Genomic DNA, 15604 nt, shown 5'->3' with positions numbered 1-15604 from the left:
AAGATAAGTCTCAAAGTAAGTTCTGGCTTATTTTGACCTTTATCTTTCTAAGCTCTCCTTCCAACATGATGCTTCTTAATGTCACTGAAAGAAATATTAAAAAGAATAGGCCATATTACCTAGAGCATAGTCTATTCCATGTAGAGTTTTCAAATCATGCTTCAATTACTATATTTAAATCAGTGGTAAGAAAGTACAAATGTCACCTCCATTTTTTCCTTTTTAACTATTTGTCTTCCCATAGAAGGACAGAGCACAGGGCTGGCCTTCCTGACTAGTCTCTTTTTCTGGATTTTCACAGCAGGATCACCTTTCCTATTGCACAGCCCCAACAAATCTCTGCTCCTTGTTTTTCTTCCTGTGAGGAGGAAGTTGCCACTGGCAAAGCACCCAGACAAAGTCCAAGCAGACTGTGGGCAGGGTGCAGCCCCACCTGCTCAGACTCTCAGTGGTACCCTGAAACCATCCTTTCTGTGCCAGTGTAGGGGGGTGAGCACCCACATCCATCTCTGGCTCTCTTTATTCAGTGAACCAAGGCCATGAGGTGCTGTTCAAAGACAGAAGAGCATGACCCTGGAGCCAGAGAAGCCAATCAGTTGATTCTGGTCCCTTATCTACATGTGTACATAGTTGTTTTTTTTTTTAATATTTTAAAATATTTTGTTACATATAGTTTTAAAGTTATATTAAGTTATACTAAATATTTTAAGATAAGATATATCTTAAATCTATTTTGAATACATATATTAGATCTTACATACACTGTGTATATAAGCAATCCTATTTCCAGTTGGCACCTAGTACTGATACTGATAGAAATCTCTCACTTTTCAGCCTGTATCTTTGCATAATATGAGGGAAGCATGCATACCAAAAGATGAACTTTACAATTTTTTTTGCAAAAATGATTTGGGGTACTTTTTAGAGCTAGGACAGTAATATAATAGCATCTACCTTATAACTATGATATTTTAACTTATTTTTGTCCTTAAACGAATCCAGGATGTTTCAAGTCTCAGTCCCAGCTTCTGTTGCCAAAAGCTCACTGCTAGGTTCCTTCAGATACAGTCTGCCCATGGCCACCTAAAGTTGTGCCCCTTCTGTTTTCTATAGGTTGCTACCAGCGGTGAATCCTATGTCCCTGATTTCTTTCGACTGGAACAGCTGCAACAAGAATTTAACTTTGTCTCAGATGAGGAATTAAATAGATCTAAACGATTCAGGCTTCTTTGTCTTAGAAGCCAAGAGGTGCCAGAATTCCGAAATTATAAACAAATTCCAGCATATGACCGAGAAATTATGGAAAAAGTATTCCAGGTAAGAAATTGCCATGGAGGAATTAATAAGATAATTAACCAGCTCAGTCCCGTTCGGTATACTATTACCTGTGTATTTTCTTGCTGTCGTGTTCTCAGTAGTGATACTGGTTTCTCGTTTATAGTACTTACCATAACCTTTCCATTCTTTTTCTTTTTTTTTTTTTTTAAAGATTTTATTTATTTATTTATCAGAGACACACACAGAGAGAGAGAGGCACAGGCACAGGCAGAGGGAGAAGCAGGCTCCATGCAGGGAGCCCGATGTGGGACTCGATCCTGGGTCTCCAGGATCAGGCCCTGGGCTGAAGTCGGCGCTAAACCGCCGAGCCACCTGGGCTGCCCCTCCATTCTTTTTCTTAAACCTAATGTCTAAATAATCTCTTTGCCCAATATAATGACATATCAACTAAGAAAAATTAGAACTGTAGGGTTGAAAAGTATCTTATGTGTTACTATGGGAAATGATCCTGCCACATTGCTCCTGTCAATTCAATGCCATTTTAACACATTAAGTTATTTACTGAGCATAATGCTTGGTAAGAGCTGGGGGAGAGCTGCTGGGGTCTCAGCCATCTCAGGTGGGCAGGGTGCACAGGTGAGGGGGTGCCCACAGGTGGGGAGACTTTGAGGAGCTACAGATAATGGGGTGAAGGGACAGGCCAATGAAAACCAGAAAGGCAAGTTAGTATTGATGAGGTAAGTGGAGAGCCATTAGAAATTGATACTACTGTGATTTTTTTTTATGTAAAAAATGTGGAAACTATTGAAGAATATTTTTGGCTACTTGGTTCTTTTTGTATTAGTTTGGATTCATGATAGTAAGAGATAAAAAGCCAACTTGAGCTACCTTGGGCAGCAAGGGAAGTTTATTGGATGATGAAATGACAAAATAGGGTTAAATATCTAAAGATGCATGAATGGCAGGAATTTATCTGTGCCTCAGTGAGGGCCGGGCCGGATGTAGAACCTGAATGCTGCCAGGACTTTTCTCTGTCCTGTCAGGGCTTCTTATTGGTCCCCATTGGAGACAGATTCTCTACTTGGCTGCATAGTCACCAACATTATCCAAGTTCACATCTAGTTACTTCAGCCAGCAGAGAGAGATGTGTCTTCTTGTCCCAAGCTTAAAATTCTTGGGAACAGCTAGGGGCACCTGGGTGGCTCAGTCAGTTGAGCATCAGCCTCTTGATTTCAGCTCAGGTCATGAATGCATCCCCCCATTGGGCTCTTCTGAGCAGGGGGTTCTGCTTGAGAATTCCCTCCTTCTGTCTCTCCCCCCACACTCCCATGCTTGAGGGTGCTCTCTCTCTCTTTCAAATAAATAAATATTTTTTTAAAAATCTTGGGAACAGCTGGCTTATATTGCCCAGGCTAGGTTAGGAGCCACCCTGGGCATTCAGCTGTGACTAGAGAAGGACTGAAGCAGAACATGGCAGCTTCCTGGGCCCATGAGGGATTTTATGATAGATAGAGCAAAGTCAGCAGCCTAAGAAGACAACACTAACACTCATACTCTCCTCCAAGTGGGTGACCCAAGTCAGCTGCAGCCAGATGCTATTTACTATTTTTGCAATTGCTCTACTTAAAATAGAAAAGACAAAAATGTAAGCCGAGGTTTGGGCTAAGTTGCTTGGGTGAGGTAGCAGGTCTTTCTGTTACCTTCATGGCCTCTGTTTCTTCCTACATGAACAGCTTATGCTATAATTGCTCTACAGAATTATCTTCTACTGGGATCCCTGGGTGGCGCAGCGGTTTAGCGCCTGCCTTTGGCCCAGGGCCCGAACCTGGAGACCCGGGATCGAATCCCACGTTGGGCTCCCGGTGCATGGAGCCTGCTTCTCCCTCTGCCTGTGTCTCTGCCTCTCTCTGTGTGTGTGTGTGTGTGACTATCATAAATAAAAAATAAATAAAAGAATTATCTTCTACTTATAAGGCAGTTCAACCAACTGGTACCAAAACCTACATACTGCATCAAAGATCAATTTTGAGCCAAAAATTAAGAAGAAGGTGGAAGAAGCATTTAGAACCATAACTTATTACTTAAATCACATGTGATAAATTCATCTCAGGATAAATTCTTTAATCTCACATGGGAGAATAATAATAATTTACAATCATAAAATTAATCCTTTTTAATTTTAGGACTATGAAAAACGTTTACAAGACAGAAATGTAATTGAAACCAAGGATCACATAGATACTCATAGGGCCATAGTAGCCAAGTACCTCCAACAGGTAAGGAAAATCACTTTACAGAATCCTCATAGGGGGAAAATAGCCAGCACCCTATCATGAGGGAAAGGTGGTGTCTATCTTTCTAAGTTATCTGTGGGTTATTTAAAAGTTACTTAACCTCTGTAGACTTATTTGCTCATAATTACAGATATGGAATTAACAGCCATCTTCATCTTTTGAACATATGAAATACTAGGATGTGTCTCAGTTCATTAACAGTGGTTATCTTAAGTGGGGCATGATTGCAAGGGACACGATTTCTAAGTCATGATTTCTCTCAAATTTGCATGTTTGCATCATATCACCTTTGTAATGAAAAAATTTTATAAATCACATACTAACTACCCTAATGCACTAAAAACTTGAAGTATCCATTTGCCCTTTCTTCTTTTAATAAATGTAACTTGTAGGAAATGCTGTAGTCACTATAGTACATTTTTTTCACCCAAATGATCTACTCTGGGTTCCTTATTAAAAAAAAAAAAAAAAAGATTTATGACATTTAAGAGGTCCTCTATTTGATGAATAATTAGAAAGTAATTCAGTCTGAATAGAGGAAGAAGAATCTGAAATGTGTGTGCTTCAAGACTGGTCTTATATTTTTCCAATTGTTCATTCATTCAGCAGAATTTTACTTATCATCCACTAGAAACTTTCCCAGGTCCCTCAAATAAAGCAGTGAATGGAAAAGAACTCCCTCTGCCTTAGGGAGCTTACATTAGTGAGCAAAGCGGGATGATTTGTATAAGAAGAGGTCAGTACTGGGGAGAAGTGAAGTCTTGAAGGAGTCTAGGCAATGAGCCCTAAAGTCTATGGACCAGGAACATTTTAAATAAAACCACCTGCCTGAGTTGAATGGATAAAGAAGATGTGGTGTATATAGACAATGGAATACCACTCAGCATCAAAAAAACCGACATCTTGCATTTGCAACAATGTGGATGGCCCTAGAGGGTAGTATGCTAAGTGAAGTAAGTCAATCAAAGAAAGGCAATTATCATATGATTTCACTCATATGTGGAATTTAAGAAACAAAACAGAAGATCATAGGGGAAGGGAGGGATAAATAAAAAGATGAAATCAGAGAGGGAGACAAACTTCCTAAGAGACTCTTAAACATAGGAGGGTCACTGGAGGGGGTGGGGTGGAGTCCACATTAAGGAGTGCACATGATGTAATGAGCACTGGGCGTTATATAAGACTGATGAATCACTGACCTCCACCTTGGAAACTAATAATACATTTTATGTTAGTTAACCGAATTTAAATTAAAAAAAAAAAAACACAACTATCTGTCCTCAGGTTAGAGAATCAGTAATAAATCGTTTCCTGATTGCAAAACACCATTTTCTTCTTTCGGATTTGATAGTAGAAGAAGAAGTTCCTAATATCAGGTAAAAGCAAACAAATCTTTTGTTTCTTATAAATATTATTTTTATGGTATTAAACTAAAATTTTTATGTAAATAGAAGATTTTATCCTTGTATGGGATGCTTTTGGGCCCCAGTAAGGCTAGGAACTGGTAAAACCTGATTAATGCCTCATGGTTAAATTAGTTGGGGGGCTTTGTTGAACAGGTCACACAAGATGCTCTCTATCACGCCCAATACACATCTCATCTCCCACTGTGCCCAAGTCAGCTTCACCAGCCTTTGCCACTTCCGCGCTGCAATCAGACTAAGTCTGACAGCATTTCCCTCCTGCACAGGCTCCTGTGTTCCACCTCCCTCTGCTAGACTGCTCCATAGTCCACCCCCGCCCCTGCCCGGCACAGGACTGAGGGGGTGGCTCAGAATAAGCACTAGGGTTCCAGGTGGTGGGGGGAGACTGAGAGCTGCTGTGTGTTTGGTGACGGGGCAGGGGCAGCAGGGAAAATGAATATTTATATAGAAGTTGGGATTCCATTGCATTTGCTTGATTATCTCTGTTACTTAGAATAATCCTCAAATTGTCTCAACTCAAGGTGGAGGCATAAAATACAAAAAAATAACTTTCTGTATTGGTGGTCTTGTGCAGTGCATTAACTTCCTGACTTGTTCTGTGATTATTAAATCTATTGGTCTCCTAAAAAGTTAATTTCCTATGCATGTACTTTCTCTCCACCACCAAGCTAAGAAGGAGACAAAAAAAAAAAAAAAAAAAAAAAGTCCATCCATGGCAGCCCCTTTCTTTGATTTGGCCTCTATCCATATACCGGAGGTTGTACCCACATACACTCATGCAAACCCTCCCTCTTTATTCCAGGCTCAGAGTCCAGTCACTGAATGTGTTTTTTTTCAGTCATGAAAATTATACTTTAGAATAGATGGTGATTTTTCATGCTGTTTTTCCATTTCTTTTCTTTCTTTTTCTTTGTCTGCTTTACTTTCTGCATTAAGTTCTGAAGGCTCAGGGTATGTTCTTTCTTCTTTTAATTTTGGTTTGTTCTTAGCATTAAACTAAGATGTTTTTATATTTAATGGTCCCAACCACCAAGATGTTCCCATGCTGACTGCTAGCAGGGCAGCAAAGAGCTGCCTCTAGGGGAAGGGAGGGGAGGAATTTTGACAAAGAGAAGGGATGTGCCATGTTAGGATCCCCTGGCCATGGTGTCTCTCTGAGGTTTCCAAATTTGGGTTAGTGGGGGTCCTGGCAGAGTGATTAATAAGATGGGCTTCATTTGCAGCAACATGAACCCTGAGGGCGTTATGCTAAGTGAGATAAATCAGACAGAGAAAGACAAATATGGTACGAGCTCACTTATATGTGGAATCTAAAAAAGCCAAACTCATAAAAACAGAGTAGAATGGTGGTTATCAGTGGCTAAGAGGTGGGAACATCGAGGAAATGTTGTCTAAAGGTAAAAGCTCACAACCAGTAGATTAAATAAGTTCTGGAGATCTCAAGCATAGCATAGTGAATATAGTCAATACTGTATTGTAAGTTTCAAAGTTACTAAGTGCTTTAATCTTCATTGTTTCCCCCCTCAACCACCACCCCCCAAAAGTAATTATGTGAAGTTATAGTGGTGTTGGCTAACTCCACAGTGGCAATTATGTTCCAATATGTAAATGTATCAAACCAACACATTGTATGCCTTAAATTTACATGTTATATGACAATTACATCTCAATAAAATTAAATTAAAAATAATAAAATGTAGATAATAAGTCACATACAGAAAAGAGATTTGCAGTGTCACTCTCCTCACATTCCTCCTAGTTATTTTTCATAGCTTTCCATTATGTTAACATGTAATGGGCCTGCTCTTAAGTGAGTTAAAAATAAAATAAGACTTTTCAAAAGAGGAGGGAACTGTCTGTTTAGTCAGAGTGACCTGAGGTGGAACCCCAGCTCCCTCTTACTTAGGAGCCTTCAGCAAATCCTGTCACCTCTCAGAGCCTCCAGTTTCTTCATATGAAAAGTGGGGTAAATGTTACCCTTGTCAGGATTAGAACTATTCTATGTAAGGCACCCAGCACTCTGCTTGATCTGCAGAAGGTGTTGATAAATGGCAGCTACTCTGTGTCCTCGGGACAGAAGGCCCTGGGGAACAAGCGGGAGCCCATCGGGAGCTGTCACCTCCCCAGCTGGCATGTGCCCCTTGGAAAGAGGCCCCCAGACAGGCAGGCTGCTTGGCAGCTCCGTGCTCGCAGGGAGACAGGGCAGCCTGAGGCCGGCTCTGCACAGCTGGCTTTGTCCTGCGCTGTCTGGCACAGTGTCAGCTTGCAGATACAAAGTCACATCTGTGCTTCTGTTCAGTCTCTGGGCTGGAATTTAATTATCCGCTTCATGGCCCTTTGTCCCACCATGATTCACTGACAGTGCTTCCATCCTCTTGGAAGTGTTTATCGGATTTCACCTCAGTGAGAAGGAGGGAGAGGAGAGGGATCCTCCTGCCCCTCCCCTTCCTCCTGCATCATCACTGCCATCATGTCACATCATATTTAGAGCATCCACCAAGTGCTAGACCAGTGCCAGGGTGCTTTGCATACACCCCTTCCCTTTATCCTCTGCACAATCCCAAGAGGTAGGTATGATTATCCCCCATTTTACAGCTGAGGAAACAGAAACAAAGAGGTGAGATAATTTGCCCACGGTCAAAGAGTGGAGCCAGGAGTCCCATGGCTTTGTCTAATTCCAGAGGCCAAGGTACTCTAGGAAGTCCCAGGAAGGCTGTGATCACCTGCCATGTGATTGGAGCAGGCTAATGGCTAATGGGTGCTCTAGGGCTCAGGAAAGGGACACTCCTTCCAGCTGACATGGCTGGGCCCTAACGTGGTACAACCGCAGCCCCGGGCAGACAAAGAGGAAGTGGGGAAGGCACCCCATGTGCAGGACTGGCCTGGTCGAGCAAAGGCCCAGAGCAGGAGAGCACCTACACATCCGAGGGACCCAGGATGAGCAAGGCAGAGCACAAGGCAGGAAGCAAGAGCGACCCAAGCATACTTTTCTTCCTCTGATCAGTAGCAGCTAAAATCAACGTAAATGATCCACACCCAAGGATCTCCCCAGTCTCAGAATTTCTTGACAATTTCTACCCCTCCTTAAAAAGACAGAGTCATTCAGGGGCCTTTGAGGGACCCTGGGGGGAGAGTTTGGGAAATTGTCTCATAGCTTTCCAGACCTTTCCTTTCCTTAGAGTACTAATCCTGTTCTGTGATCATTAGCATTCTGGGGCTAAGCCTTTTCAAGCTGGCAGAACAAAAGCGACCACTAAGGCCAAGGAGAAAAGGTCGGAAGAAGGTGACGGCCCAAAACCTGTCCGATGGAGACATAAAGGTGTTGGTGAACATTATCCGGGCTTATGACATTCCCATAAGGAAGCCAACGACAAGGTGAGAGCCCTCCAGGTGGCCCTGGGATGGAAAGTACAGGGTCTGAGCCCTGAGGGTGGGAAATGGCTCTCAGATAAGTAGGTGTGAGCTGGGGCAGATACTCAAAGGGTTATGTCCCAGGTTCTAAACACACATGCTATGAGCATAAAAATGATCTGCTCAGAGACATGAGTGATGCCAACTATGTTTCACTACCCTGGGGCAATGGGGAATCCCTCAACCAGGGTAAGGTGAGCCTGAGTTTCTTGTTCCCTTTAGAGAACAGGGATGAGCGAGAATTAAAGAAAGAGCAAGTATTAAAACTTCTACCTCCTGGTGCCTTCATCAGTGTAATGAGGAAGGCTGACCTTTCTCGTCTCTTCACCAGGTTTCCCTCACTATGCTGAGGCTCTTTCACACAGATTATTTCACTTATTTCATGTTACTATTAATATCTCCATTTTACAAAAGGGAAAACACATGGGTGGCTTGTCCAGAGTCATCCAGCACCGTCTGATTCACAGAAGAGCACCATTCTGGCCTTTGGCATCTTCTTTCCTCTCTAGGATCCTCCTTTTCAAATTTATCCCCTATCCATTATTTTAAACTTTTTTTTTTTTTTTTACTACCTAACTCTTCCACCCATTACATCTGATCATCACCAACTATTCCCACCATCTGATTGCTGGTAAATGTCCATTTAAGCTCTTGAATCTGCGCATAGCATTGCTTCCTCGAGTATAGCCACACCCCTTCACCTCAATTGACTCAAAGCTTAACTGTAGGAAGAAAAGCTGTTTTCTAAAATAATGTATAAGTGTTTCTCTTATTTTGGTCTCTATAGAATATTTTTTCCATGTAAATCTTTTGTTTTAATAAATAAGACATATTTATGGCTTAGATTTTAAATCACATTTACAGATGAGCGACACTCTAGACCCAAACAGGTTTACAGTGAAGCTACTATTGCTGGAAGGAATGCATGCCCCTCCCCCTAACCCCCATGCATTTTAAGCCTAAAGAACAGACTTAATGTCAGAGAACGCCATACATATCACCCTCTAAACTCTAGAACTGAAAGCGGAAGACTAGAGGAAGAGTGGAGACTTGGTGAAGCTCCCATAACCACCATCTGATATCCTTACCTTCATGCTACAGAAGCAAATGAAAGTTGTGCTACTTTTAGATAAGCTAGGAAGGAGCTTACCTGATTGCATTAAGTGAAACTTTCATGGTTAACAATTAAGCTAAGGGCATTAGCTACAGAGAGTATCCACCAATAATACAGAATATTAGAACAGCGAAGAGGAAGCCACACAGATACCCTGTTTCTTCAAATATCAGAAACTTCCACATCACAGCAGGAGAGCAGTGGATGAACTCCACCTCTCCAAAGGTTTAGTCCAAAAACTTCCCGTTGGCATTTGCATCAGTAAGGCTCCTTGTACTTCTGGCATCGTCTGCTGGGCTACAAGATCCAGCCGGCTTTCTAGGGTATTGGAAACTTTTATTTTACGATCCCCATTATAGATCTCAACTCCACCGGCTGTTTCCTCAGGCAGGTAGGCCCCCTGATCAGTTTGGACATCAATATCTTTTTTGGTGGAAATTTTGTACGTAGGAATCACTTTTTGCACTGCAGCCTTTACCAGAGGGAAATCCTGTTTCCTGCAACGGATAAATCATCCGGGGTTCCAACAATTGGCACAAACCCTGAAGGACCAGTCCATCCAGTAGCACATGGTACCTGGTTGTATCTTTTACCACCTTGCTGAGTCTCTGTTTTGCTTTATTTGGTAGGCCTGTGATAAGGTCATCTCTTGCTCTGAGGACTTTGAGCCTTGCTTGATTCATCAAATTAGACATCTGAATTTTCTTCTGCTGCTCGATCCACCTTTCTTTCTTCTCATAGTATTCCATCATCTTCAGTCTTTGGGTTTGCACAAGGCGACCTTTCTCAATGTTGAGCTCTTCGTCTGCCTTCACATCTACTTCCTCTGCTTTCTCATTGGCTTCTTGTTCAATGAAAGCCATCATATGCTTAATCTGTTCTTGCATGTCAGCACCGTTGAGGACCATGGCGAAAGCTGTGCTGGGCCAGAAGGCCACTGGCTTGAGCTTAGGTTGGAAGTGGGTGGTGGAAGGAAGGGGAAAAGAAAATCCAGTGGAGGTTTCATCTTCCTTTGCTTTATAATTCTGGCTTCCAGCTCCTATAGAATATTTTTTAGGTGTTAAACCATTTCATTCAAATTATAAGGAAGCTTAGTTGATCCTCTGTGTTATATATATGTGTAGGCTCATCAAGACAGCTCAGATATCAACTCTTGCATTAAGCCTGCCCAAATCTTAACCCTCTACCCTTGCATCCAACTAGATCAGATTTTTCATCTCTCTCTCTGTACTCTTACAGCCCATGCCCATCTCTATGTTCTAACGTGTGTCCCACTGTATCATGATTATCTGTTCACATGTCTGCTGGCCTTTTAGTTGGAGCTGAAGTGTGTCTGATTTGTCTCTGCAGCTCCAGAGTCTAACACAGGGCCTGAAATATAGTAGGCACTTCACAGATGTTTTGTAATACTGTAATCAAGTGGTGTTCCAAAGAGAAAAAGGGTTTCTCTGGCAATTGTTGTGTTAAATATTCCACTTTTATTGTCTCATGGTTTGTCTGATACCCTTATCCGTGAAAAGGTAAGATAATCTGGTAGAGACAGTTTATATTTTGCCCAGTAATGAATATGAAATACTTGGTAAACCATTAAGTTCAGTGCAAATACGCAGGTGTGTTGTTAGGATGAGGGGAGAGGTATCTGGGAGAGACTCTCTGGAGATGATCTTCATTTCCTTTTTTTAAGAATCCCAAAAAGGATGGGGTGCCTGCGTGGCTCAGTCCATTATGCATTCAACTCTTGATTACAGCTCAGGTCATGATCTCAAGGTCATGAGATCAAGCCCCATTTTGGGCTCCACACTGGATGTGGAGTCTGCTTAAGATTCTCTCTCTCCCTCTCCCTTTGCCCCCTCCCTCTATCTCCACCCTTACCACCCCTCGCTATCACCACCCCTCTGCCCCAGCTTGCATGTGAGCTCTCTCTTAAAAATAAGAATCCCAGGGCAGCCAGGGTGGCTCAGCGGTTTGGCACCCCCTTCAGCCCAGGGCCTGATCCTGGAGACCCTGGATCAAGTCGGATGTCGGGCTCCCTGCATGGAGCCTGCTTCTCCCTCTGCCTGTGTCTCTGCCTCTCTCTCATTCTGTGTTTCTCATGAATAAATAAATAAAATCCAAAAAACCCCACATCGTACAGCAAATTAAATCTATTAAAAAAGAATCCCAAAGGGAAATAGGGCAAGACCCATAGATCCTAACTCAAGCTAGGAATCCCTGAGATCCTTTTATCCCGGTGATGCCTGGTGGGCCCAGAGAAGGGTCTTATTAGAGAGTGCAGGGTCATAGAGAACACAGTGGGAGGCGTCTGGGTGGAGATAGGGCAGGCTGGCCAGGGTGCTTTCATTTGTTGGGGGGAAAAACAGATTCCTCACTCAGGCATTCTCTGGGAGCAGAGGAGTGGGAAGAGAACACTTTTCTCTGTTCCAGCCAGACATGCAGGTCTAGGGATGGAAGTTGGGGTGGCTCTATTAGTTACTAGGTCACAGAGAGGACCCATGCAGATGAAAAGCTTTCTGAAGTGTCAACAAACTTAAAGAAAATGTCTGTCACCAGAGCCATACCTCTTTGGAGAAGCTATCTTGCTGAGTATCTAATTGGATTTTTCTTGTCATTAATTTCTGTCATGCATTTCTTGCCCCTAGCAAATTCCAGCAGCCTTCAAGATCTTCAAGGACTTTCAGCGAGAAGCGTGCTGCTTCCCCAACCACACACAGCCCAACCCACAGTTCGGACTACCCCCTCGGCCAGGTGAAATACCTAGATGCTGGGTGACAGCTTAGAACCTTGCCCCTTGGGTGCCTGGGTGGCTCAGTCAGTTCAGCGTCTGCATTGGCTTGGGTTGTGATCCCAGGGTCCTGGGATGGAGCCTGCATTGGGCTCCCTGCTCCTCGGGAAACCTGCTTCTTCCTCTCCCCCCGCCTGCTACTCCCCTTAATTGTGCTCTCTCTCTCCCTCTCTCTCTCTCTCTCTCTCTGTCAAATAAATAAATAAAAATCTTAAAAAAAAAAAGAAGAAGAAGAAGAAGAAGAAGAACCTTGTCCCATCAGAACTGCCTACAAACTTTATAGTCTCTTTTCTGCTTCATTTTCTTTGGAAACACACTAGTCAGTAAACATATTCTACCTCTGCTAAGAACAAAATAATTCAACAATCTGTTATGGACGCTAATAACTTGCTCTTACATTTAAGGTTTTAGTACGTCCTTTTGTGGAAGTTTCTTTTCAACGAACGATTTGCCACACAACAACAGCAGAAGGACCAAATCCCAGCTGGAATGAAGAACTTGAACTTCCTTTTAGGTAAGAGTATTTTACTCTTTAGGTAACTGCAGGATATTTGAAAGAAATGTGAATAAAATGGAGCCCCAGGGGGAAATGACTACAGTGAAAGTTTCTGTAGCTCATGAGCCAGGACAAGATCAAAGAGTCTAACACTGAGTCCCATGCTGCTCCTGTGGTACCACAACTGACTCCAGTCAAGAGCAAAATGGGAAAATGTCCAACTTTTGAGACTCGGGTTCACTGTTGGGATACCCCCACACCTCTCCAGGCTCTGGCCTCTGTGGCCCAAAGCTTCTCATTCCCTTGGCCACAGGGCCCCTATACTACTTTTCTTTTATTCCTCATCTCCCCGACTCTGGAAGCTTCAAGTAAACTCCCCAGCCTGTAACTCTCTGCTTTTCATAATTACACTTTCTTCCTCACCAGAAATAATACATAGGCATTTAAAATTTTAAGTGATTTTTTATATTTACAAGACTCCCTTATTTCAGATCTTGAAGCAACCTTAGAAATGACCTAGTGCAACATTCATTCTACTTCTATAGAAATTAGGGACAGCTGGGTGGCTCAGTGGTTGAGCATCTGCCTTTGGCTCAGGGTGTGATTCCTGGGGTCCTAGGATTGAGTCTCATATCAATCCTAGGGAGCCTGCAGGGAGCCTGCTTCTCCCTCCGCCTGTCTCTGCCTCTCTCTGTGTCTGTCATGAATAAATAAATAAAATCTTAAAAAAAAAGAAAAGAAAAGAAAAGAAAATCCAAAGATGGAAGGTGACTTGCTTAAGTCCACATAGCATCTTAAAGACAGAGCAAGGATTAGAGCTAGTCCAGTCAGAAGACAGAGACACATATCACTGTTATGCACAGAATAAGCACAAAGAATGAGCAAACACAAAGGCAAATGCTCAACAAAATACATGCAACAGTCTTGGGCCAGGCCTGGCTGGACTCAGAGCAGGTGATATTATAGGAGATGAACCTCACCCCTGCACTGCTCTAGTTATCTGTGGAGAAAGTAAGTGGAAGGCAGGGACCATTCAACCAGCCTTATAATACCAGGAGGGAATGGTCTGCTGGAGAAGCATCTTCCAAAGCCCAGTTGCTTAGGAAACCTGCCTACTGGCATGAGTGTTAGCTGATGATCTTGAATATAGCCTGTCCACTGAGCCAGCTCAATCATGGCCAGCTGGCTCCTGGCAAAGTTCACCATGCAGGTTGGGGGGATGATGTGAAGCTTGGCAGGGCAAGCCAGCAGACAGGGGGTTTCTCTCTCTGCCTAGAGCCTCCAGTCGAATACCCCTTCCACCTGAGTATAGATATTATGTTATAATATCTCAGTGCAAAGACAAATATTTGAAATGAAAGCACTGCTTTTAATCTTCATATCTATGCTCGGATTTGAGTATTTTTCAAGTTTTGCTATTTGAGTGCCCATTCTTTCTATCTCACTCATTCTCATGGTCCCTGGTCACATGTGCCCATTTGCAGGGCTCCCAATGGGGATTACAGCACAACAAGTTTGCAGTCAGTGAAAGATGACGTGTTCATTAACATTTTCGATGAAGTGCTGTACGATGTCCTAGAGGTAAGTTCACAGTTTCAGGAAGACATGCACTCATGTTCATGTCCTCTACTCACTGTAAGTTAACACATACTCTTGGTGGTGTTTGAAATGTTTCAAACTTTACATGTATAAACAGGAAAGGGAGAAGGGAGGAAGAGAATTAGCTTTTTTATTTTCAACTGAGTGTCTGCTAGGTTCCAGGAATTGCACTGGGTGTGTTACACATATGGTCTTGATTCTAGAATAACTTTGTGAAGTAGATTGTTAAATCTCCAATTTAGTGAGTGCAGAAGGGTTAAGTGACTTTCCCAGGGTGGCAAAATGATTAGGTGTCTGAACCAGAACGGGATTGAGGTCTGTCTAACGTTGCCCATGGGCTTTCAGCTAAACCCCACCATTTTCCTGGGGCAGATTAAATAAATGAGTGGCTGGAGTTCTTAAAGTTACCGCTTCCTACTTTCCTTCAGGATGACCGTGAAAGAGGAAGTGGAATCCACACCCGTATTGAGAGACACTGGTTGGGAAGCGTGAAAATTCCATTTAGCACGATATATTTCCAAGCCAAGGTAAGGATCGAAGTCAGAATCCCATGAAACGAGGGAATGGCTGTATCCACTTCTGTTACAGCTTTCTTTGCAGGTCTCTACCCTCTACATTGAGAGAACCTGTGTGCAAGCCGCAGTTGGAAAGATAAAAAGCCATTGATCTTGTGTCATATTTGCGTGACTTGTAAAACATCCAATTCCTGCAGAGTTAGGAGTTAATGGAGAACTGTTCCAATCTGAGAATTTTTCTAACATTTAAATAGAAGTGAAGCAGAGGTGGGACAAAGCGGAAACTTGTCAAAATGACAAAAGTGGAGTGGATGTGTGCCTGAAAGTAATGTAAGGGGAACAATCAGGACAGTGATGGCTCATTTAATCACGTGCATTCTACTAATGTTTCTAGAGTGCTCACTATTTCAGACATGAAAAATGGTTGGTACAGGCTCGTTCAACTAAGACACCCTTCTTCAGAGTTTAATGATTTTGCTGAAGGGGACCCATTAGGTTAACAACTCTTGAATGATTTAGTAGCTCTAATCTGGGACAGTGAAAGATTCTGCAATGGCTTTAATACCCTAGTATTAAATCCATGGCAACAGGAGGCTTTGAGCCACTAATCCCCCACAGCTACAGAGGGGTCGGTTTAATTCCACAGGAGATGACCACACAGAGCAAGCGTCACCCCAGCCACAGAGTCTTC

The 15604-nt window shown here is 42.8% G+C and overlaps 1 protein-coding gene and 1 pseudogene across 8 annotated transcripts in view; one reads left to right on the top strand and one right to left on the bottom strand.

Annotated features, from left to right (window-relative positions):
- Window positions 1-15604, top strand: part of CC2D2A (coiled-coil and C2 domain containing 2A) — a 136496-nt gene that overhangs the window by 86833 nt on the left and 34059 nt on the right. For all 8 annotated transcript variants that reach the window (XM_072805311.1, XM_072805293.1, XM_072805271.1 and 5 more), the window contains 8 exons: window positions 1114-1317; window positions 3462-3554; window positions 4857-4948; window positions 8204-8371; window positions 12161-12266; window positions 12708-12817; window positions 14284-14380; window positions 14827-14925. In XM_072805311.1, the coding sequence (XP_072661412.1) occupies window positions 1114-1317; window positions 3462-3554; window positions 4857-4948; window positions 8204-8371; window positions 12161-12266; window positions 12708-12817; window positions 14284-14380; window positions 14827-14925 (969 nt within the window). The remainder of the gene's footprint in view (window positions 1-1113; window positions 1318-3461; window positions 3555-4856; window positions 4949-8203; window positions 8372-12160; window positions 12267-12707; window positions 12818-14283; window positions 14381-14826; window positions 14926-15604) is intronic.
- LOC140610394 (V-type proton ATPase subunit E 1 pseudogene) lies at window positions 9749-10429 on the bottom strand (annotated as a pseudogene).

Source organism: Canis lupus, chromosome 2 (genome assembly GCF_048164855.1).
Source record: "Canis lupus baileyi chromosome 2, mCanLup2.hap1, whole genome shotgun sequence".
Taxonomy (NCBI): Eukaryota; Metazoa; Chordata; class Mammalia; order Carnivora; family Canidae; genus Canis; species Canis lupus.
The sequence above is the reverse complement of the archived record's forward strand: the minus strand, read 5'-3'. Positions and strand labels throughout refer to the sequence as shown.